The sequence below is a fragment of the Gopherus evgoodei genome, chromosome 1, assembly GCF_007399415.2.
Source record: "Gopherus evgoodei ecotype Sinaloan lineage chromosome 1, rGopEvg1_v1.p, whole genome shotgun sequence".
Taxonomy (NCBI): Eukaryota; Metazoa; Chordata; order Testudines; family Testudinidae; genus Gopherus; species Gopherus evgoodei.
This window is the reverse complement of record NC_044322.1, coordinates 32,779,923-32,802,749: the sequence shown is the minus strand read 5'-3', so window position 1 is coordinate 32,802,749 and position 22,827 is coordinate 32,779,923. Positions and strand designations below refer to the sequence as shown.

Here is a 22,827-nt window from a genome sequence, read left to right as displayed (position 1 = left end):
CCTGGAGCTGGGATCCAGTCACAGCCTTGTGTAAACCACCATGGGTTGACTGCAGGGTGGGTTCACTCTCCAACCCCCCCACCCTTAGGGAATCCTCTCCACCCTGCGCTGGGAGAAGTGTATATTTGCCTAGGCCAGGGCCAAGTGATAGATTAATCCAGCTCTGGACGCAGCGACATGTTTAGAACCTTCCCATGATGCACTGCTGGATTGGCACTCACTGTTTGGATAACATTGCAGAGGACAAAATGAGGAAAGGAAAAAGATAAAAGGAAGAGAAAAGAAAAAGTGAAAGGAAAGCACCGATGATTACGAAGAACATAATATCCAAGAGGAAGGGAAGTATATAGAGAGAAGGGGGCAGAAATAAAGTCCCAGTCAGACCAGGTGAGACTAAATATAAAGAGCCAGATTCTGACTCCTTCTATGCCTCTTTATGCTGCTCCAAAGGGGGAAAGTTGGGTATCTGGTCAAGAAGGGGAGTGGAAGGAGTGGGATATCTCAGTCCCCTTTCTCTGCTTTCCCTCCAAACTCCTTCTGCTTTCACTTCCCTTACCCTGACCCCCACCACTCCAGGTACCCTCGCCACAGTCTTGCTTTTCACTATGAAAATATGATCCCCAAATACATATACCTCTACCCTGATACAATGCTGTCCTCGGGAGCCAAAAAATCTTACCACGTTATAGGTGAAAATGTGTTATATCAAACTTGCTTTGATCCACCAGAGTGCGCAGCCCTGCCTCTCCCCCTTCCTCCCTGGGAGCACTGCTTTACTGTGTTATATCTGAATTTGTGTTATATCGGGTCATGTTATATTAGGATAGAGGTGTATTAACACAGACAATACTGTGTTTGGGGATTTATATAATTACCATCTCTAAGGCACCTACCACCTTGGTATCTGGATGCCATAGACAATGAAGAGGAAAGAATCCTAGTTTCTGTGTGCAAAGACACTGAATTTTCTGTCCCTGCCTCTCTCTGTTTATGGATGCTATCCAGATCAGCGAGGAACACATGCTCAAAATAAGAATTAACAGGGCTATATATTTGCAGTCAGAGGAAGGAAAGAAAAACTAGGATTCAGAACCTAGTAGTAAATATATTTGATTTTCTTTGGGAAAAAACGGAAGACTCTTCCCATTAGAAATCAAACCCACACTCTTAGATGTTCAGCTACTGGGTTACAGATCTAAAGGCTAAGGTGTAGGCCAGTGTTTTTTCAACCTTTGGTCTGCAGACTATGTCTAAAATTTCCAAGTATCAGAGGGATAGCCGTGTTAGTCTGGATCTGTAAAAGCAGCAAAGAGTCCTGTGGCACCTAATAGACTAACAGACGTTTTGGAGCATGAGCTTTCGTGGGTGAATACCCACTTCCTCAGATGCATGTAGTGGAAATTTCCAGGGACAGGTATATACATGCAGGCAAACTAGAGATAATGAGGTAGTTCAGTCAGGGAGGATGAGGCCCTGTTCTAGCAGTTGAGTTGTGAAAACCAAGGGAGGAGAAACTGGTTCTGTAATTGGCAAGCCATTCACAGTCTTTGTTTAATCCTGAGCTGATGGTGTCAAATTTGCAGATGAACTGAAGCTCAGCAGTTTCCCTTTGAAGTCTGGTCCTGAAGTTTTTTTGCTGCAGGATGGCCACCTTAAGGTCTGCTATAGTGTGGCCAGGGAGGTTGGGGGAGGCTGCAGAAGGAAAAAGGCTGAGAACCCCCGGTGTACCTATTGGGTTTCCGGGAAGTGGGCTGGCGGAAGCCCGCACTGTTAACAGATCCCCCCCCCCAGCCTAAGGGGAGGATCTACAGGACCTCAAAAACCCAACTGATTCCAGGGGACAACTAATAAAAGAACAGGGACAGGAGTGCAGTCAGAGGGTCATAAGAAGGAAGCCTGATGGGGACACCGAGCAGAGAACCAAGGACACCGTCCACTGCTCCTCGAGGCGTCAAGGGAGCCAGTGGACACCGCCCAGAGGAACTCCGCCCCGGATACGTGAATGGACTAAGGACTGGAAACAAGCCCCACAGTCACAGGAGTCTCCATTGGCCAACCTCCTCTCCCTGGTTGCATAGATGGCCATTTTAGCCAGGGGGAGGAGGAGGTTGACCAGGAGCTCCCGTGAGTTTGTGGGGCCCTGGTGTAGGCAGGCAGTAAAACCTGCCTCTCCCACCTCCCTGCGGGAGGGTGATACTGCACTGCCCCATGGATGCTGCAGGGTGAGCACGCTCAGGAGACGATGAGACCACACAGCTACTTGGGGACTAGAGGGTTAACAGGGAAGGGAAGCTGCCTCCCACTGGCATGATGGGAGCTGTAGGCAGTGAGGCTCATGGGAGCTGTAGTCAAGGGTTCCCCAGCATGGCTGCCTCCAGCAAGGTAATGTGCTTTGCTTCCTCTGCCACCTTCCAGCGGCTGAACGGGTCACAGCTGAGCTCCGGGGGCCACGCTCCAAGCTGGGCGGACGCGGCTGGCTTCAGTGGCACCGGGCCAGGGGTGAATGTGGCTCATGGCAATCACTGTGTTAACGTGATCAGGAGTAATGGCTTGTTGTCAGATCCAGCCCTAAGGATGGGCTGGAGCTCAGGTCTGTGCTGCAAGGGGCTGCTCCTTTGGGGAGGGGTCACTCTTTATCTGTATTTGGTCTGACAGCAGCCGGTTCAGGGCCCCGTCATAACTGAGGCTTTAGGAGACAATTCGTCTCTCAACCCCCTCGTGGCAGAGTGCAATTCTGATCAGCCTTGCCATGCTGCCACTGGGAATCCCTGTGTGTAGGGAGAGCACAGTGTTAGAGTCAGGAGCACTCTCCCAGGGTTTTATGTTGCTCTGCCCCACTCCTGTGGTAAGTACTTGTTTACATAGGCTGGTGTATAAGGCTATCCAGGTACATGCACATGGAAATATAACTAAATCCTTTCTATAATGTAAGTTTTCCTCGGCAAGGGGATTGTGTGCACACACGTACACCTGTGCTGTACAAGAAGGTCACTGTTGGCAGTATGGTCCAGTGGATAGCGCACAGGACTGAGAGGTAGAGACGTGTTCTAGTTCATGCTCTGCCACTGATGTCTGCATTATTTAGGGCAAGTCACTTCATTTTTCTGTTTCCCTTCCCCTCAGTGCTTAATTTGTGCCACATCTTGCCAGGGCTGAGCCCCAGCACTTCTGGGCTTGCTGCAGAAGTTCTGAATGTAAAAAAAAATTGCTTTGAGCCCCAGCACCTCTTGCATTACAAATTAAGTACTGTTTCCCACCTTTTTCCTGTCTTCTCTAATTAGCTTGTAAGCTCTCTGGGGAAGGGAACATTCTTACTGTCTGTACAATACAATTGGACTGAACCCAATTTAATCTTGACAGATGAATAAATAATAGTAATCTTTGGAATTATTATAATTAGTGACAGGTTGAGCCCAGGTCAAACCTCTAGATCTGGCCAGTCTGGAATTTTGGGAGTCAGTTTTTAAAATCCAAACCCAGATTCAAATTTTGCAAATGATGCCACCTTTTATAAGTGGGCATTTCAAAGCATTGCAGACTTTGAGATATTTGTAGCCTAATCTGTATCTGAAACTTGCATCTGGAGCTCATTTCTGATTATAATATCTGACTTTGTAAATCAATGCAAAGTAGATTATGCAGAATTTTAGAGATTCAGATGGAAGTTCATCTAGTGGTTTGAGCACTGGGCTGCTAAACCCAGGGTTGTGAGTTCAGTCCTTAAGGGGGCCATTTAGGGATCTGGGGCAAAAATCAGTATTTGGTCCTGCTAGTTAAGGCAGGGGGCTGGACTCAATGACCTTTCAAGATCGCTTCCAGTTCTAGGAGATAGGTATATCTCCAATTATTAAAAAAAAAAAATAATTGTCATCTGTTACTGTTTCATGTCAGTAATCTTACACAGTAAGGCCCTGATTCTGTAATGTGTTTATGTAGACCTGCATTGAAGTCATTGGAGTTCCATACAGATGCAGGAGTTGCCCTCATGCATCTCCTTGCAGGATGAGGGCCTGAATGATTAAAGGGTATAAAATAAAACAATTGTGACTATGAGAAGTTATATATTGGATCAACAGTTAACTAATGACTGTGAAACTATATATGGCATGTTATCATGAATACACTACATTTTATATGCAATATTAAAAACATCATCAAGAAATTATGGAAGTAATATATTTCTTCCTCACCTCCCTCTTCTCTGTTTTATATCCATTTTCTATCTAGGCATCTTTTCCAGAAGAGCTGAGCACCGGCAAAGTGAGATCAGTCACTTTATAACTGAGCATAGTGCTCCATCTGCTGGTAATTAGCACACCAAACTACAGTCTAAATTGATCTTGCTATTCTGTTCAAAAATTGCTCCTAAAACATATGGGGCCAGTCCAGGCTCTCCATTATTAAGCAAAACTCTCCATTAACTCTTTCCATTAATTTCAGTGTGGCATGATATGGATCATTATATTCACAACTAAAACTGCCAGTACAACATGATTGTGCCTGTGTTTTTGCTTTAATTTTGATGCATTTTGAGGGGTTATTTTTCAGTGCAAATGAGTTAAGGTCCGTATGGGTCTGATTCTCCATTGCCTTGTACCTTTTATGGTAATTTTAACGTGTGCAAAGTGGGTAAAAAAAGTTACAAATTGGGAATGATAGAGTTTTTCACTCACTGTGCATAGCTCTAAGGGCTTGATTTTGCACCATTAAAGTTAATGAGAGCGTTGTCATTGTTTTCAGTAGACATGGAACAGAGCCTTAAATGGATATGTAATGTACAAGACAGTGGAGAATCAGGCCCAATATGTGCACGCAGCGTGCAAGCTTTCCTATAGAGTCCTCCATACCATTGCCCTTAAATCCCAGCCTGTGTTTGCCTTTGATATTCAAATCCTGAAGTGACTGATTAGTGAATCAGGCCAAATCCTTGCTATAAATAGATGCCCATTTTGATAAAAGGGGCTTTTTCATTTCTTGTGTGTGCTGGAGCTATTACTTGTAACTGGCAGGTAACATTATAACAAGATAGTGGGGAATAAAGTCTCTTTTTGTCTTAGACTTTATTCCCACTATCTTGTTATTATGTTACCTGCCAGTTACAAGTAATAGCTCCAGCAGTAAAAGAGGTCTAGTTTCAAGTCTCTGAGGAAAGTTGTGTAACTGATTTCTCAAAATGTCTTCTTACAAAGATAAACAGGAATTTTAACTTTATCCTTATATTTTTCTCTGTGTTCTCCTCTCCCAAGTGAAAACTAAATTCATTGCACTTTTTGTTTAAGCAGGTATGAGTTTCCCTTGTCTTTACTGGGCTGATTCTTGTTTTCTTGTATTCTGAAATACACATTACAGGCACTGCTATGCTCCAATTGTTTTGTTTTCAACTGCAATCTGTTCAGATAAGAGAAATATTCTGAATTTGCAGTCTTCATAGGCAAGTGTGATCGCCCTTGAAGGACACTGCTGTGGACTTAGCCCACAATTTCCTCTAGCTTTCTCATGCATAGGAGACCTCAGGGAGGGCAAGTGGTTATTTATACTAGTAAAACTAAGAGTACTGGTTGCAGAAAAGGAAAATCAGAATTGAGTATTGACAAAAACTGTAAAACTGAGATCTGTTATCCTTTGGAATAGTCTCCTAAGGGAGACAGTGAGTGCTGCATCACTCAGGACTTTTAAAACTAGATAGGATTGCCGTTAATAAATGTATAATGAGGAATAATCCCACACTGGTAGGAAGAAGGATTAGGTAGCTTCGTAGATCTTTTCTGCCTCTTTGTCTCTGTTTCTGTGGTTGTGTGACATAGTGACATATTTCATTAGGTAGTGCTTTTCCTATCTGAACTGGTGCCCCAGCATGGTGTTAAGGTACCTGGACCAGCAGAGAATCCCTTTTCTCAGTTCAGTTGTAAATGTGAGAACCTGGCCATTCAGAGATTGCATGACACTACTTGGCAAAGAGGTCAAAGACTGAATGATCATGGAAATTCTCCTAACTCCCTCAACCCTATTAGTAATCAGTTGAAACACATATTCAGAACAAGGTTGTTGCCGCTGTCCCTGCTGGAACTTGTTCTATTGATAGAAGACATCACTTTCCAGTGCTGGCAATTCATTTCCTTCCACAAGCATTTTATTTCATTTTAAGATTAAAGAAGGGGTGAGGAAAAGAGAGAAAATTATTTTTTTTAAAGGAATTTCTTCGGCACTGTTTCATTTCAGGGTTCCAAATTAGTCGAAATAATTGTTAAGAATAAAATTGTCAGACACATAGAAAAACATAAACTGTTGAGCAATAGTCAACATGGTTTCTGTAAAGGGAAATTGTGTCTTACTAATTTGTTAGAGTTCTTTGAAGGGGTCAACAAACATGTGGACAAGGGGGATCCAGTGGACATACTGTACTTAGATTTCCAGAAAGCCTGTGACAAGGTCCCTCACCAAAGGCTCTTACGTAAATTAAGCTGTCATGGGATAAAAGGGAAGGTCCTTTCATGGACTGAGAACTGGCTAAAAGACAGGGAACAAAGGTTAGGAATTAATGGTAAATTCTCAGAATAGAAAGGGGTAACTAGTGGTGTTCCCCAAGGGTCATTCCTAGGACCAATCCTATTCAATTTATTCATAAATGATCTAAAGAAAGGGGTGAACAGTGAGGTGGCAAAGTTTGCAGATGATGCTAAACTACTCAAGATAGTTAAGACCAAAGCAGATTGTGAAGAACTTCAAAAAGATCTCACAAAACTAAGTGATTGGGCAACAAAATGGCAACTGAAATTTAATGTGGATAAATGTAAAGTAATGCACATTGGAAAAAATAACCCCAACTATACATACAATATGATGGGGGCTAATTTAGCTACAACGAGTCAGGAAAAAAATCTTGGCGTCATCGTGGATAGTTCTCTGAAGATGTCCACGCAGTGTGCAGAGGCGATCAAAAAAGCAAACAAGATGTTAGGAATCATTAAAAAGGGGATAGAGAATAAGACTGAGAATATATTATTGCCCTTATATAAATCCATGGTATGCCTGCATCTCAAATACTGTGTACAGATGTGGTCTCCTCACCTCAAAAAAGATATTTTAGCACTAGAAATGGTTCAGAAAAGGGCAACTAAAATGATTAGGGATTTGGAGAGGGTCTCATACGAGGAAAGATTAAAGAGGCTAGGCCTCTTCAGCTTGGAAAAGAGGAGACTAAGATATGATAGAGGTATATAAAATCATGAGTGATGTAGAGAAAGTGGATAAGAAAAAGTTATTTACTTATTCCCATAATACAAGAACTAGAGGTCACCAAATGAAATTAATAGGCAGCAGGTTTAAAACAAATAAAAGGAAGTTCTTCACACAGCGCACAGTCAACTTGTGGAACTCCTTACCTGAGGAGGTTGTGAAGGCTGGGACTATAACAATGTTTAAAAGAGAACTGGATCAATTCATGGTGGCTAAGTCCATAAATGGCTATTAGCCAGGAAGGGTAAAGAATGGTGTCCCTAGCCTCTGTTCATCAGAGGATGGAGATGGATGGCAGGAGAGAGATCACTTGATCATTGCCTGTTAGGTTCACTCCCTCTGGGACACCTGGCATTGGCCACTGTCAGTAGACAGATACTGGGCTAGATGGACCTTTGGTCTGACCTGGTACAGCCGTTCTTATGTTCTTAACACTATTTCTATGAAGAATATGGAGTGTAATGTGACACCCTGCTGTAGAGATTAGTACTGATTGCATTTTTACATATGGAGGTGAAGAGTTTGAAAAGATTTTTTGTATTTCATTGGTAGGTCTTGTTTTGCATTAAAAGGATCATTTTATTTTTTGAAAGTTCATTTTTAGTGATACAAAATGTCATTAACATCATGGAACACACACACACACACTTGACCTTTCCTCTTCAAAGTCCTTTATACACAGGCACTCACATCTGGAATGGGTGAGCTCCAGGACGAAAGATCCACTTGCCTGTGTAATGTAGGAACCTTTCCTGTTTGTTTGTTTGTTTTGTTTTATTTATCATTTATACCATGGCTGGCCCCTTACCTCCCAAGGAGGATTGGAGCCCCATTGTGCAGGATGCTCTACAAACACAGGTTGGGAGACAGTTTTCCTCTGGAGAGTTTGTAATCTAAGAGAGACACAAACAGATGAAGCATTGAGGATGGGGTGAGACACAAATAGCTAAATATAGTGGTGATTGACATAGATTTTCTACAGTTTGGGGCAGGGGGCTGACCAGTGGGAAAGGGTTAGCAGGAGTAAAGGAATGGGAGAAGGAGGAAGAGGGGAGGAGGGACCATCCTAGCTCATCTGTCTAGCCAGTGCTGTCAGAAAGAAGTGAGAGAAGATAGGAGGGACAGAAAATATAGGGCAGGAGGTAGAGAACACACTGTAGGGAAAGAGAGGGCAAAATCCTGGTCCCGCTGTAGTCAGTGGGAGTTGTGCATTGACTTCAGTGTGGCCGGGATTTCACCCTGAGAGTCTGAAAGAGGTGGAAGGAGACAGAAAGGAAAAGGAGGCAGAAACCAAGGACAGTGCAGGAAAAGATACAGCATGATCTGTGATAGGAAAGAAAATATGATATGAAATGAGGAAGGGTAAGAAGATACAACATAAGCAGGGAAAGGGTCGGGAGTGAATCAGCTTTTAAAAATGTATTAAGTAGAAAGTTAATTGACAAAATGTTACCATTATACGGATTGTTTCATTTTAATTGAAAATTTCCATGTTTCTTATATTAACACAATATAAACATTTTCTCTGGAAAGCTGACACTTTTTGTGAAAAGGTTTGGTTAGGGCTAGTCAACACTGGCAACGCTAAAGCGCTGCCACAGCTGTGTGTGCTCAGGGCAGAGTGCTGGGAGAGAGCTCGCCCAGTGCTCTTAAAAAAATACACCTCCCTGAGAGACTAACTCCCAGCGCTGGCGCACTGTCTACACTGGTGCTTTACAGTGCTGAAACTTACTGTGCTCAAGGGAGTGTTTTTTCACACCCCGAGCAAGAAAGTTGCAGCACTGTAGATTGCCAGTGTAGACAAGCCCTTCGTTGAAAGCCTTATATTCTATCGAAAAATGGAATGGAAGATTTTTGACAGATTCTATTGAATGCTATATTGTGTTGAATGCACAGCTGTTTGATCCCTTTAAGTGATGGGGCCTGGTTTCGGTGAGCTGTGTTGTATAGGTATTTGATTTCAAACCCGCTCAAACATTGCAAGGATGGAAGTTCAACTCAGATTTGGACATTTGTGGGTTCTTGTTCCACTCTGGAGATATTGGAGAAGGGGGGTGAAACCAACTGAAATAACAAGATGAAACTGATAGCGGAGGGGCAGGTAGGGTGAAAAACTAATGCCACAAGCTTGTGAATAAAGGAATAGAATGGGAGGAGATTAAACACTGAAATGGAAAAAAAAATCTGGCATTTATATACTATACATAGGACTCCCCTCAGAGCAGCCTAATTTTTTCTTCCCTAATATGTAGCATAGATTGCCATTTTCTTGCATGAATCACCCTACAGGAAAAAAAAAATCCCATGGGGATGAATTGAAGGGGAAAAAACAATTTTTGCATTCAAGTAAATTTTGTGATCCTCTCCCCCAAATTGTAAGATTTGTAAAATTGTGAACTAAATGAAGTTCCCCATTCCTACGTTAAAAAGGACTTCTGAGCAAGGTGAATAATCTCACCAGAGCAATGTAAAGTGGGTGAGTTTTGTTCTCTATTTTTCAAATGGGGAAAAAAATGGGAAACACCCCCAAGATCTGTGAGGGATTTGTATTAAAGGTGGGATTAGAACATAGGTGTTATTAGTAATAGAAATAATGGATTTTTTACATAGGAGTTTTGTTATTAGTGGCTCTTTAAAAAATATTTTAAAATGGCCTATGAATCAATGACATTTAGGATTTTTTTTTTTAAAGGACTCTTGAATGTTTTCTTCCTTCTGCTGTGGCCTTGTCTTTCCAAATCTCCAGTGCAGAAATGGACAGCACCGGTCAAAACAATCTGAAACGGAATAAAACTGAGAAGAAATTATTGAGGAAACAGATCAAGGCCAGAAACACATTAATGAGACATGAGGGCATCGAGTGTGTATCTCACACCACCCAGGTGACTTGAAGCTGTAATTGTTATTATGTGAGCCTGAATGCACAGTTCACGCATATCCTAGCTTCACCTATGTGTTGACTGAAGTGCAGTTCTGTTCTGAAAAGTGACTGTAAAAAGGGCAGTGAGACTCCGTGTTGATTGTTTCAGATTGATTCCAAATTAGAACTGCACTTTGGGCTTTGGTCAAAGCTCTTTATCCAGGAAGAAACTCCCAGTGACTTTAATGGTCTTTGGACCAGGTCTTTTAGGCTGAAAGGATTGTTCATGTGGCTGGGAAAAGTTCTGATAGCCATAATTATATTACTAATAAAATTTGTTACCTTCATCAGTTAATATACATGTTAGAGCCTCCCATTCCTTTTCCCGTATTGCTTTCTTTGTCTCTTCTGCTTTCATTTTTTGCCTTTATTATTTTTCCCTCCATGCTTATCCACAAAGCATAATCTCTCTCCTTCAAACTCCCTATTAAACCCCACTCCTAGAAATCTTTTCTAACACTAATCTGATCCTCACTAGAAATCTCACTTCAGCTTCTCTTATGTAAACTGTTGTCCCATGTCTTGCCCGGTCTGTCTCAGGACTCTTCCTCATTCTAGTCTTATGGTTGCCATTGCAACCTTGGCAGTTGTTTTAAGACAAGTCGTTGGGCCTGGTTTACACTGAGATTTAAAACCACGTGAGGATGTAGGTAAATAATGATTTGGAAACCTAGTGCAAATGGCAAATTCTTTGGAGAAGGGACTATCTTTTTGTTTTGTTTTTTTTATGGCACTAGCACAGTGGAATCCTGGTCCGTGGCCGGGGCTTGTAGGTGTTACAGCAATCCAAATAAAAATAATACAGTAATAATAGTCAGAATTTGTAGCTGAATTTAACACACAGACTTTGAAAATCCTCTGAACATTGTGGTCTAGTGACAATATACAGATTAGGTAATGAAGAGACTTTCCTGAAATTCACTCTTCACTGAGATTTTGTTTGCTGGTTTCAAGGCAGAACAATTTTTTTTATGATTGCATTGTAAACCTCTGGAAAATGTGATTTCTTATAGAAGTACTGACACTGTCCTGAGACTTCATAATAGAAATATCTCTCAGTAGTTACTGAGACATGTCACCTAGCACTCCTTGTTAAGATTTTAAGAGTACTGTCATCCTTTTCCATTTATTAAATCTTTCCCTCCCATTTTCAAGCCAAATTGCTCTCGTTTGGAAGTATTAGACACTATAATTTGAAACAACAAAACTTTTTAGGGTCTGCTTTCAGAAAAGGTCATAGAGCATTTATAGAAATGCTTTTACAGAAAGATTGGCTGACTCATTCTGGGAAAGATGTTGAGAAGAAAAAATGTGTGAAACACAGATATGCCATTTTAGGGCAATAATGGCATATGCTTGCTAGTTATATGAAGGCACCGATATTGACTCCATACTTAAAGTTGCATTTAATTTGCCCTTAAAGTAGGATTAAAATCTCTCTGTTTCATACTGAAATGATTGATTTACTATCCAAACTGGGCAAAATAACGATTCAGAAGACAATTGGACCTTGTCTGTAATTTTTGCAAAATATGTACACCTCTACTCCGATATAACGCCAACTGATATAACACGAATTCGGATGTAACGTGGTAAAGCAGGGCTCCGGGGAGAGGGTAGGTGCTGCGTACTCCAGCGGATCAAATCAAGTTTGATATAATGTGGTTTCACCTATAATGTGGTAAGATTTTTTGGCTCCCGAGGACAGTGTTATATCAGGGTAGAGGTGTACAATCTTTTGCAGAGGAAATATTTATGAATGCCTTTTTATTTATTTATTTTTTTAAATTTTGTCTTATTTTGTCACACTCCCCCAACGCACATACATTCTGATAACTCTTCGGACATCAGCCAGTTTTAGAGACAAGGTGGGTGAGGTAATATCTTTTATTGGACCAACTTCTGTTGGTGAGAGAGACAAGCTTTCAAGCTACACAGGATGAGGACTGATAGGTAAGATATAGCATGATTGCTTTGTGAAAAGTGTTCACCCACAGGTGATGTTGTGTTTTTGTCTTTTATCATTTTCCTGAGAGAGAGCATGTCTACACCACTAAATTATATCAACCTATCAGTCCTCATCCTCAAAGGGAACCTGCCCAACACTTTCAAAAGATGAATCTGGGAGTTTAAATACATAACTTTGCTAGACACTCAAAATCATGGTCTTAATAAAGACATTGGATTTATGTCTTATTATGACAATCTGTAACCCACTAACCCTCCCTTTTTGTCCTATTACTCTAGGGATGTTAATGGGCCACTTTACCTTGAATGGTCACTTAGAATATGTGCTAATTGCTTATGCTAAACTATCTGTTCCACCTTTCCCAGACCCGATGAAGAGCTCTGTGTAGCTCAGAAGCTTGTCTCTCTCACCAACAGAAGTTGGTCCAATGAAAGAGATTTCCTCACCTAGTCTCTCTAATATCCTGGGGCTGACACAGCTACAACACCACTGCATATCAGCCACTTTTGAAATTCTAAAATTGAACACTCAAAAGGTGATTCCCCTTACTCAAGTGAACCTAAATAAACAGCGGGGATGGCTGTCTCTCTTCCACCCCAGAAAGAGAGAGAGAGAAATTGGCATATGAAGGAGTCTCAGAAGTTCAGCTATCAGCTTCATTTTGGGGCTGCATGTTTTTGTGATGAACCTGATGGCATGGGGGAGACAGGGACTTTGTGGGAAGCCTGTGATTGAGGGAGTCCATCTGTGCTGAGGCAGTAGTGCTTGAAGAGAGCCCTGGTATTACTGCCTCAGCACTCCAGTGCGCCATAAAGCAATGCTAGGGAAGCTAAGCATATGTCTACACTGCAATGTAAGCCCAGGGTTAGTGGGGCTTGAGTCTGCAGACTCTGGATTTGAAAGCTCAGGGGCTTGAGTGTCCATGCTCATTGGTAACCTTAGGATAAGAAATTTTAAGTCAGAGCCCCACACTGGGGCAGCAACATCCATCCGAGTCCAACCAACCATATGCCAGACTACCTAGCATCCTCCCAAAATGTGGCCTCTCTAGCCCTTGGCTCATGGTGCAGAATTGGAAAACTTGACCGTCCACCCCGCACATCCCAAGAAGTTGTCACAGCCTGCCAACACATCCTGCCAAGCCGCCATTCTGGCCTGCATGCTCCCAGCAACTGGAGCCAGCAGCATGGAAGAGTCACCATTTGAAGAACTTCTCTTGCTTGGGCTTTCACTCCTGTATCAGGAAACAGGCAGAGCTTCCATGAGATGCTGGTGCACATTTCACCAAAAGCACCTGATGGAGCTAATGACGGAGCAAGAGGAGAACGACGATACAGATACAGAAGTATGGAACTGGCTGGTACAACTCGCGACTCTCAGTATAGTTTCTGATGCCCTCTGTGTAGACCTGTGCTACTGGAATAGGGCTTCAAGCGCAGATTGGCGGGATCCATCATTGCTGGCCATCCCAGATCTGCATAGTGGGGTCAGAACTTTTGCATGAAGAGAGCTACATTTCTGGAGCTTTGTGAGCAGCTTGTCCTGTCCTTCCAGCAGCATGAGACCTGTTTGCGGGTGACCATATTGGTCCAGAAGTAGATTGCTATCACTGTCTGGAAGCTGGCTACCCCAGACTCCTACAGGTCTATTGCTAACCAATTTGGTGTTGGAAAGTCAAATGTGGGTAAAGTCGTGATGTAGGCTTCTGAGATGATCAGGCATGTGATTTACCCAGCTGGGGTGGGCAGAAACTATATTTGTGAAGTAACTGCTGATTTTGAGAGAATGAGCTTTCCAAACTGCACCGGAGTCACTGATGGGACTTGTACTCCTCAGGGAGCAAATGAGTACATAAACCGCAAAGGGCACTACTCTTCTATTACACTTGCCCTTGTGCACCACAGAAACTGATTTATGGACACCCATGTGAGCTGCACTGGAAGGAGGGATCATGATGCCAGGGTTTTCTGCTGGGCAGGAGTTTACCTTCATGGACAGGCTGGGATTCTGTTTCCACCAAAGGACATTGTCATAAATGGAGTTACTGTCCCCACGTAATCCCTTTTACCTTGGCTTATGAAACTGTATCCTGATCTCAGGGCCTGTCAAAGAAGGGTTAATCACAATGGTGGTTGAATGTGTGTTTGGCAGACTGAAATCCCACTGGCACTATCAACAGGCCTGTTTGGATTCCAGTGTCATCAATGCTGTCCGCATCACTGTGGCTTGCTGTGCTTGTCACAATTTGTGTGAAGCCAAAGGTGAGCTGTTTGCCCCTGAATGGCGCTATGGCAGTGATGGATCGCTGAACCAGTACACTCAGCCAGAAAGTGCACCTGTGACAGCAGGATGGGCCCAGGCAACACAAATCGGGGATGCTCTGTGCTCCCATGTTATGGATTTGCATGGGCAAAGGGAAGAGGGAGAACAGCATGTTTTGGAATGTTTTTGTAGATCAGTGTTGACAGTAAATGATGTATTGTCACAGCACACAATGAAATGTGTGTGTGGGGAGGATATTGTACCAGTACACAGTGAATGGGGCATATTAAGAGAGAATCATAGAAAATTAGGGTTGGAAGAGACCTCGGGAGATGATCTAATCTAATCCCTCTGCTCGAAGCAGGACCAATCTAATCCCTCTGCTCGAAGCAGGACCAACTCCAATTAAATCATCCCAGCCAGGGCTTTGTCAAGCTGGGCCTTAGAAACCTCTAAGGATGGAGATTGCACCACCTCCCTAGGTAACCGATTACAGTGCTTCACCACCCTCCTAGTGAAATAGTGTTTCCTAATATCCAATTTAGACCTCCCCTCACATTTTTTATTTTGGATGACCTCACTGTTAATGTAATGGATGGGAAACTGTGCATTTTCATTATTGATTGATTGTACATAGATGTACTGAGAAATTGTGTATGGCTACAACTTGCCCATTGTTTCTTCCCCTATGTTTTATCTTTATTATTCAAAACACACATTATAAGACATGATGTAGTGATGGCAATAAACTCTCTAAATAAAGTAAAAGCATTTATTTGTGTTGCAAAATTAACAATATTAAAGCATTTCCAGGCGGGCAAGCCAACCGTGTATGCCACCAAAGTATTCAAACTTATGGTGCCCGAATAGCACATCTGTGAGTGGAGTGTGTTGGGCAGCTACTGTGGTGGCTCTCGAAAATATGCTCTTCCCCAATGTGCCTAGCTCTCTGGAGTTCATGCTACGGGAGAAGTTTGCAGCTATATCAGCCCTTGGGATTGGGTCAGAATCCATGGGGGGGGGAATCAACAGGATGCTGTGCTAGCATCTGTATGGCTTAGTGTCTCCCCACAGCTTTCCATACAGCCTTTTATGACTGCATGCAAGCACACACCTTAATATGGACTCGTAGAGAACTCCACAGCCACCCCACCTCCTCCCAGACACATTTCCAGATGGCATTCCTACCCTCCACCCCTATTTTGGACAAATGATGTTGTCATCCATGAACTACATACACAAATGGGCCACATTTCAACCCACACCTGCACCACCCCCACTTGGACAGTTCACTGATTACAAGTGGCTCATTGCCTTGTTGTGTTAGGACAGAGCAGCGTACTGACAGGGAAGTCAATATAAAAGTCTTATTTTTAACACCCGGCGCCAAGGTGCTGCCCGTGCAATCTGCCATGAGTGGACACCCAGTGCTGCCCACGGTGTGTTATAACTTTTGCACTGGTTCATAACCTGGAAATCCCTTCCATTCCTATATTAATCAAGACAAACACGGAGCCAGAAACTTACCGGGCTCTCGGGTTAATTCTGTTTCTTCCAGTTCTGTGGCAGGTTGCTGCTCAAAGTGGGGACAACACAAGGCTTCTCCGGACCCAGTATATGCTGCAGCTGCGCTAGTGACAAAGCCTCCTTGAGGACTGGTTCCAGCACCATAGTGACTTTGCTGGCGTGAGTCGGTGCCTGCTGGCCCTCCATGCCTATGTTGGGTTCAGAAGTTTGCCACCCCAGCTGACCAGGCTGTTGTAAGCACTATTGGCTCTGTGCTCGGTGCAGTACCCAGCACCCAGTCAGACTCCTCATCAAACGTGCAGGTTGACGGCGAATTCTGAGAGGCGCAGTTCTCCTCCCTGGGTTGCCGGTAGTTGGTCTTGAGCTGCTTGGTCCATTCTCTGACCCAGTCTGTGGTCCAGTGACTTCCCAGCACTGCCAGCTTCTTCTCCTACTGAAACTCATCTTTTTGCTGGCCTCACATCAGAGATTCACCAAAATCTGACTGTGCTCTCGGAACCTGGAAGCGGCACGCTTGGCAAAAGATGACTTCTGGTTGATGGCTGTAGCTAAGGCGGGGGAAGGCTTACTCTGTAGCTCATTGGTCAGAGTAAAGTGGAAGGATTAAACGCTGCCTGTCTGCACAAGTGGGGTTGCTTCCATTTCCTGGGGGTCAATTGGCTACTTTTGTGGTAGAGAGGACAAAGAACAGTGTCTCATGGGTGTGTGGGATAGTATTGGCTAACTCTTAGCCTGAGTTGCATCCACAAATGCAAAACGATGAAGTTTGGTCCCGAGTCAGTGGGACCTAGGCTCGAATCGACTCATCCTGCAAGGTCCTGAGGCCTGGGCCTGAGTACGACAGGATTGTGTGTAAACAGAAGAGAGGTTTGGGCTCAAGCCTGTGTCTGAGTCCAGGCTTGCATTGCAGTGTAGCCATACCCCGAGTGTCGCTGCACTGAGACATTGGTACATCGGTGATGGCGAATTGTCCCATTGAGACTACTTCTGTGCATAAGTGTTTGGAGGATGAACTGGGGCCCTAAAGCTGTATTTTGTATTGTGTAGCAGGCCCCCTGGGTAAGGGGTGATTCCGTTCTTTCAGCAGGATGTCCAGTGTATCTTTACTTGTAGCATTTTGGGGCATCCCCAAGAAGCTAGCATCAACTCAGAGAAGTACCCTGAAGGGGATCTGAAGTTGGATTCTGAGCTGATCCTGCTCAGGGTTGATTCTGCTCAGCACTGGTTGCCTGGTTGGTTCCCAAAATGGGTCATGAGAGATACCTCATATTGCTCTCAAGTGACACTCCTCCCCTTGCCCAATGAAAGAATAGCACTAGTGGGCTATACTAATGAATGCATCAGACTCTCCTCACACAGAGGAAAGGGTTACCCTTCCTTGCAGAAAAGAGTAAAGAGAAAAATGTTGAGGATGTTAGAGGCCACTCCTTCAAAAAAAAATTATTCGGAGTGTTTAGAAATGGGCTGCTGAGCTCAGTTCTCTCTGAGTTCGTTTGTGGGAGCCATAACACTTGGCTGTCATGAAAAAAATCAGGCAGATACAGTTAATACAATGGGATTTATTTTTGTTCCACCCTTTCAAGGGTATTGCAGGACACTTACAGCCAACTGTTGGCTATGGAATCTGTAAATACAAATAAACTCTGTAGCTGAGGGACAGGAATGTTCAGGGCATATGCAAGGCACATATCATCCAGGTACTGTAAATGTGTAGAAACCCCCCCTGCCCACCATCTCCTCTGCACAGATACCTGTGTGCAGGCACAGTTGTGGTGCCTGCACACACAAACATGGGCATGTTATTTCTCTCCGAGCTCGAATGCTCTTGTTCTGTAAGAGCCTTTCCCTTAAATGTGTGCTGTACTAATGTGCTCTGGGCTTCAGCTAGCCACAGACTAATTGAAATATAAACATTTCCTTTGAAATATCAAACAGAATAACCACAGACCGATTTAGAGATAATAGCTTCATTTCTCTTTATGACACTTGTGTTTGTGAAATGCTATTTTCAGGACAGTGGTGATCGCTAATGTGTCTATTTTTAATTTTTTTAAATTAGAACTTGGTCGTTGCCAATGGAGGTCTGGGTAATGGTGTGAATAGACACCAACTGCTCAGCCTAGTAGAGGAATGTGGATTGGTGGAAGCACTCTTAATGCCTCCAAATAAACCCTATTCAGTTGTGAAATATGGGTCTACAGAAGAAGCCAAGAAAGCCTACGACACTCTCAATGGGAAAGAGATAATGCTGGAGGACTCCAACCAAAATGTTACTCTGTATGTTAACTTTGTGGAAAAAGGTATCAATATTCTGCTATCCCATAAAGCATCACTGTTCTTCCTTTGCTTTTCAGTTGCTTGTTATAGTGGAATTGTGGATAGAATTCTGGCCCCATGAGAGTCAATGGAAGCTTTGTCATGGACTTCAATGGGGTCAGAAATTGACTGTATATTTTTGAACTGTGTTTGGTGAATCATTCCTGGTTTTTGTCTTTTATTTTATTATATGTGTTATAACATTTTTTCCAGATCTGGACCTTAGTGTCCAAAATATGGGTGTTAGCATGAAAACCTCCAAGCTTAGTTACCAGCTTGGACCTGGTAAAGCTGCCACCAGCCAGGAATTATACAGTGCCTAGCTCACTATGGTCTCCCCAAAACCTTCCTTGGGGAACCCCCAGACTCAGATGCCTTGAGTCCTACAACAAAGGGAAATAACCCCCTCCCCTTGTTTCCTTGTTACTTCCTCCCAGGCTCCCCTCCCTGGACGACCCTAGGAGATTCCCTGCTTCCAGTCCTGGAAACACAAGTACCGAGAGAGCTAATCTCTCTTCCCCCTTACCCAGAGGGTATGCAAAGTCAGGCTTAGTAAATCTAACACACAGAGATTTTCCCCCTGATTTCTCCCTCCCACCAATTCCCTGGTGAGCTGCAGACTCAATTCCCTGGAGTCCCCACTAAAGAAAAACTCCAACAGGTCTTAAAAAGAAAGCTTTATATAAAAAAGAAAGAAAAAGACATTAAACATAGTCTCTGTATCCAGGTGAAAATATACAGGGTCAATTGCTTAAAAGAAAAATGAATAAACAGCCTTATCCAAAAAGAATACACTCCAGCAACTACACACATGTAAATACAAAAAACCCCCAACAATATAAACCTATTGTTTTACTATTCTTGTACTTACAACTTGGAAACAGAAGATTAGAAAGCCTGGAGGTAGAAAAATCACTCTCAGAGCCGAGAGGGCACAGACACAAGACAAAGGACAAAGAACTAACACCCAAACTTTCCTCCACCCAGATTTGAAAAAGTCTTTTTTTCTGATTGGTCCTCTGGTCAGGTGTTTGGTTCCCTGTGTTAACCCTTTACAGGTAAAAGAACATTAACCCTTAGCTATCTGTTTATGACAATATGGGACTTAGAGCAATCTGTGGATGCTTGCAACAATACTTTATGTGGCTCAATAAAATAGATGAATAAATATATGTATCAGATAGAAGAGTCAGCTTTTCCTGGAACCTGAGAAGCTAAATTAATTGCCCAAAAGGATCAAACAATAATAGAAGCAATAGTCTTCTTTCTCCTTAACCAAAGTCTAGGGAAAAAAGAGGGGTCTTGCAGCATACCCTGAAATCTGGTCTCTTGTAGTCTGAGGCATGTAGTAATGCCAGAACTAAAGACCCTTCACAGATAATGTCCTGCTAGCAGCGCCTTCTTGTTTAATGCTAAGAGGCAACATCTGGAACACCTCCATGAGCACATTTGGTTGTATCAGATGGAGAGAGAGATGGTCTCTCTAGTAGCTTGGAGCCAAACCATTTGTTGCTGGAGAGGAAGGATGGTCTTTGTGGTGAAGACAATAGGTTGGGACTTGGGAGGTCTGAGGTCAGTTCCCATTCTACAGATTTCCTGTGTGACCCTGGCCAAGTCACTTGTTCTCTCTGCACCTTAGTTTCTCATCTGTAAAACAGGAACAATAACGCTTGCCTGTTTAGATTGTGAACTCCGTCTCTTTGTGTTTGTAGAGCACCTAGCACAATGAGGTCCTGATCTTGGCCCCTAAACTCCACCATAGTACAGATCATTTTCAATAATAATTCATAGGGCTGCAAGTTGGGAGCCTGTTACGTAAGTCATTTTCTGTCAAGATAGGTGTTGCAGTGAACATTTCATCACATCTGGTTGCAGAGCTACAAATGGCCATCTTAATTTTATATAATTTCTTACATTTAAGAAACGGCAAATAGCATTTAGGCTTATAGCATTCAGACATACTTTCTTCACTGTGCTCTATGCTTGTCAACCATGAGCAGTGACAAATGCTGAGTCCTGGCAAAATAAAATTGACTCCAACTAGAATCTCCCCTGAAATGCATGGGGAAGTTTTGACCTTTATTTTGACAGACTAATCAGATATTTTTTGAGGTGGAAAACATTAAGTTTCTCAGGTCCTACACAGTGAGATTTGAGAATTGGGTTGTATAGCACAAAACTTGGATTCTGATCCTGTTTTATGCTACCAAGGAGGATAATTAGTTCAGATGATGATCAGTCTAGGGTTTATCATTATTGATAAAAGAACACAAGTGGATCATTTTCCATAAGCAGTAGCAGTGTTTTATTTTTATACCCATAGTGCATTGGGAAGACATTATACCTATTAGCTTGCCTCCAGGCCTGATGATGGTTGAAGAGCTTGTGTCTCCTGAAGAAGAACAAAAGATGTTGGAAAGTATTGATTGGACAGAAAATGAAGTAATTCAAAATGGTTAGTAGAACCACAGAAATAACTGCAAATTGTCCTTTTGCTGAATTTAATTTCTGCAAGAAGTCTGCATCTTAGATAATTTATTCCTTAAATTCATTCTGTATATATATTCCTTTTAAAATTGAGTTTATATCATACAGTTACAATGAACCAGAGGCATGTGGTGTAAGGTGATCCCCATGAATGGCTTAATTTGAATTATGCTCCTGCTTCCAGAAGCAGCTACTGTAGAGTCATTTTCTGACAGCATGGTCAGTCTGAGTTTGTTCTCAGAATGCAGCACCTGTAATTTGATAGCTTGCTTGGGATCTGGAGCTTTTCGAGCACCAGAGAGAAGTCAAAGCTCCCTTCCCAGTTGCTCATATAGTTTCAAATGAGCTCTGTGGAATTAAATTTCTTAACAAAGCCAGTTATTTTTTCCAGTTAGCTTCCATATTACAAAATAACTGTTACTTGACACAGCACAAAGCATTATATTGACTTTGGTTAGTGTGCAATGTAATGATGCAAGGAAGTGAAAGTTCCTATTATGTCCATATCATGAGCTTGTCCAAAGTGTCAGCCATCGCTCAAGAAAATTGGTACTGTTGTCAGAGAGAGACAAACACAAGGTCCAGGGACCTACAGTCCTTGCTCCCATGTGTAAGAATTGACATCTGTGGGATTGCTGCTGTGTGTAAAAGCATCGGGGTTTTGACTTCAAAGAGAAATGGTACTAAAGCTCTGTTGTTTAATCACTCTTAGTACATGGGAAAGTTGTGTTGTATATTGAAAGTGAGGTTCACAAATAATAGTATTTTCAACTATTGAATAGTTCTTGAGATGCACAGAGATTATATGGAATAGACATTAGGCAGATACCGTGCAAGCATAGCAAATTGTGTAAATAAATATATTGCACATATTTTAATATTTTTATGTTGTTTAATTTTTTCTGCTTTGCAGCCCAGAAGTCTTTAAAACACAGAAGGGTAAAGCATTTTGGATATGAGTTTCGATATGATAACAACAATGTAGATAAAGATAAACCATTGCCTGGAGGTGAGAACTTTCCTATGAAAAGGCATTTTAAAATGGCATTTGTTTTAAGTCTGTTTTCCAACAGATACACACAGAACCTAACTTAAGTACAGTGTAGTGTCCCAAGAAGTTGTGTAACTAAAGTCCTGATTAAGGAAGGCACTTAAACAGGTGTGTAAATCCAATTAACTTCAATGGAATTTAAGGAATTTAACCACCCTTCTTGAATAGAGATACTTTTCTGAATCAGTGCCTTAGTAATCATATTTTAGTGTGCATGAATGGAACCCATTTTTAATCACTTATAACTTTGTATGTTTAAAAAAGTTTGCAAAAAAAAATCATGGCTGCTATTCTTCACTGAGGTCTAGCCAAATGTGGATTGTGAACTTCTAAATTTCGGTTGTTTTTTGAATAATCGCTATATGAGGATCATTTCAGATTCATTTTTGTACTGGAAAAAACAGTGTGTACACACACACACACACACACACACACACACACACACACACACACACACACACACACACACAAATGTTCAAGTTATTCAAGATGGTAAAAATATAATATTTCAAAAATATTTTTAACACATTAAATGGGTGAAAATGGGTGAATGGATTTTCCTTATAACTTTCCAAAACAACTCTCCTTTGTGCTGAAATTAATCATGAAAACTTTCTGAAAAATTGTCCTTTGAGTCTGAGAGCTATGAGACACAGAAAACAGTGAGCCATCTACAACCTATCTGTATAAATAATAAAATATAGAATTCAAAGTTAAACACAAGTGTTTAAGTTGACGTGTATACCGTTTCCCCTGGACAGTGCAAGTTACTTTATATTTCGTCTGAAATTGTGCTTAATCATACAAGTGTTTCATATTTGTCTTGGCTGTTTTGTGGCCTCCAGCTAGATGTTAAATGGTCTGTGTGTGTGACGAACATAAACGGAGGGAACAAGTTTTGGAGAGAAAAAGCAGTAATAACCATCAATATTGACAGATTGCTGAAAGGAATATTTCTTAGCATAGCATTCAAGTGTGCTGTACTTCACTGAATTTTACAGTTAAGGTTTCGTCCTGTATAGTAGCAAACTGCAAACTCTTTGAAGGTTTCATTTTTGC

The 22,827-nt window shown here is 42.2% G+C and overlaps 1 protein-coding gene across 4 annotated transcripts in view; it reads left to right on the top strand.

Moving 5' to 3' along the window:
• Nucleotides 1-2,358: 2,358 nt before the first annotated feature.
• The window catches only part of ALKBH8 (alkB homolog 8, tRNA methyltransferase), a 100,885-nt gene continuing 80,416 nt past the window's right edge, over nucleotides 2,359-22,827 (top strand). Inside the window, exons 1-6 of one of the 4 annotated variants that reach the window (XM_030560746.1) lie at nucleotides 2,360-2,382; nucleotides 4,228-4,305; nucleotides 9,929-10,118; nucleotides 17,974-18,214; nucleotides 20,554-20,685; nucleotides 21,631-21,726. In XM_030560746.1, coding sequence (XP_030416606.1) covers nucleotides 9,990-10,118; nucleotides 17,974-18,214; nucleotides 20,554-20,685; nucleotides 21,631-21,726 — 598 coding nt within the window. In that variant the 5' untranslated portion in view covers nucleotides 2,360-2,382; nucleotides 4,228-4,305; nucleotides 9,929-9,989. Of the gene's footprint in view, nucleotides 2,383-4,227; nucleotides 4,306-9,928; nucleotides 10,119-17,973; nucleotides 18,215-20,553; nucleotides 20,686-21,630; nucleotides 21,727-22,827 lie in introns of all 4 variants that reach the window. The other 3 variants (XM_030560755.1, XM_030560763.1, XM_030560772.1) reach the window with 3 other exon arrangements.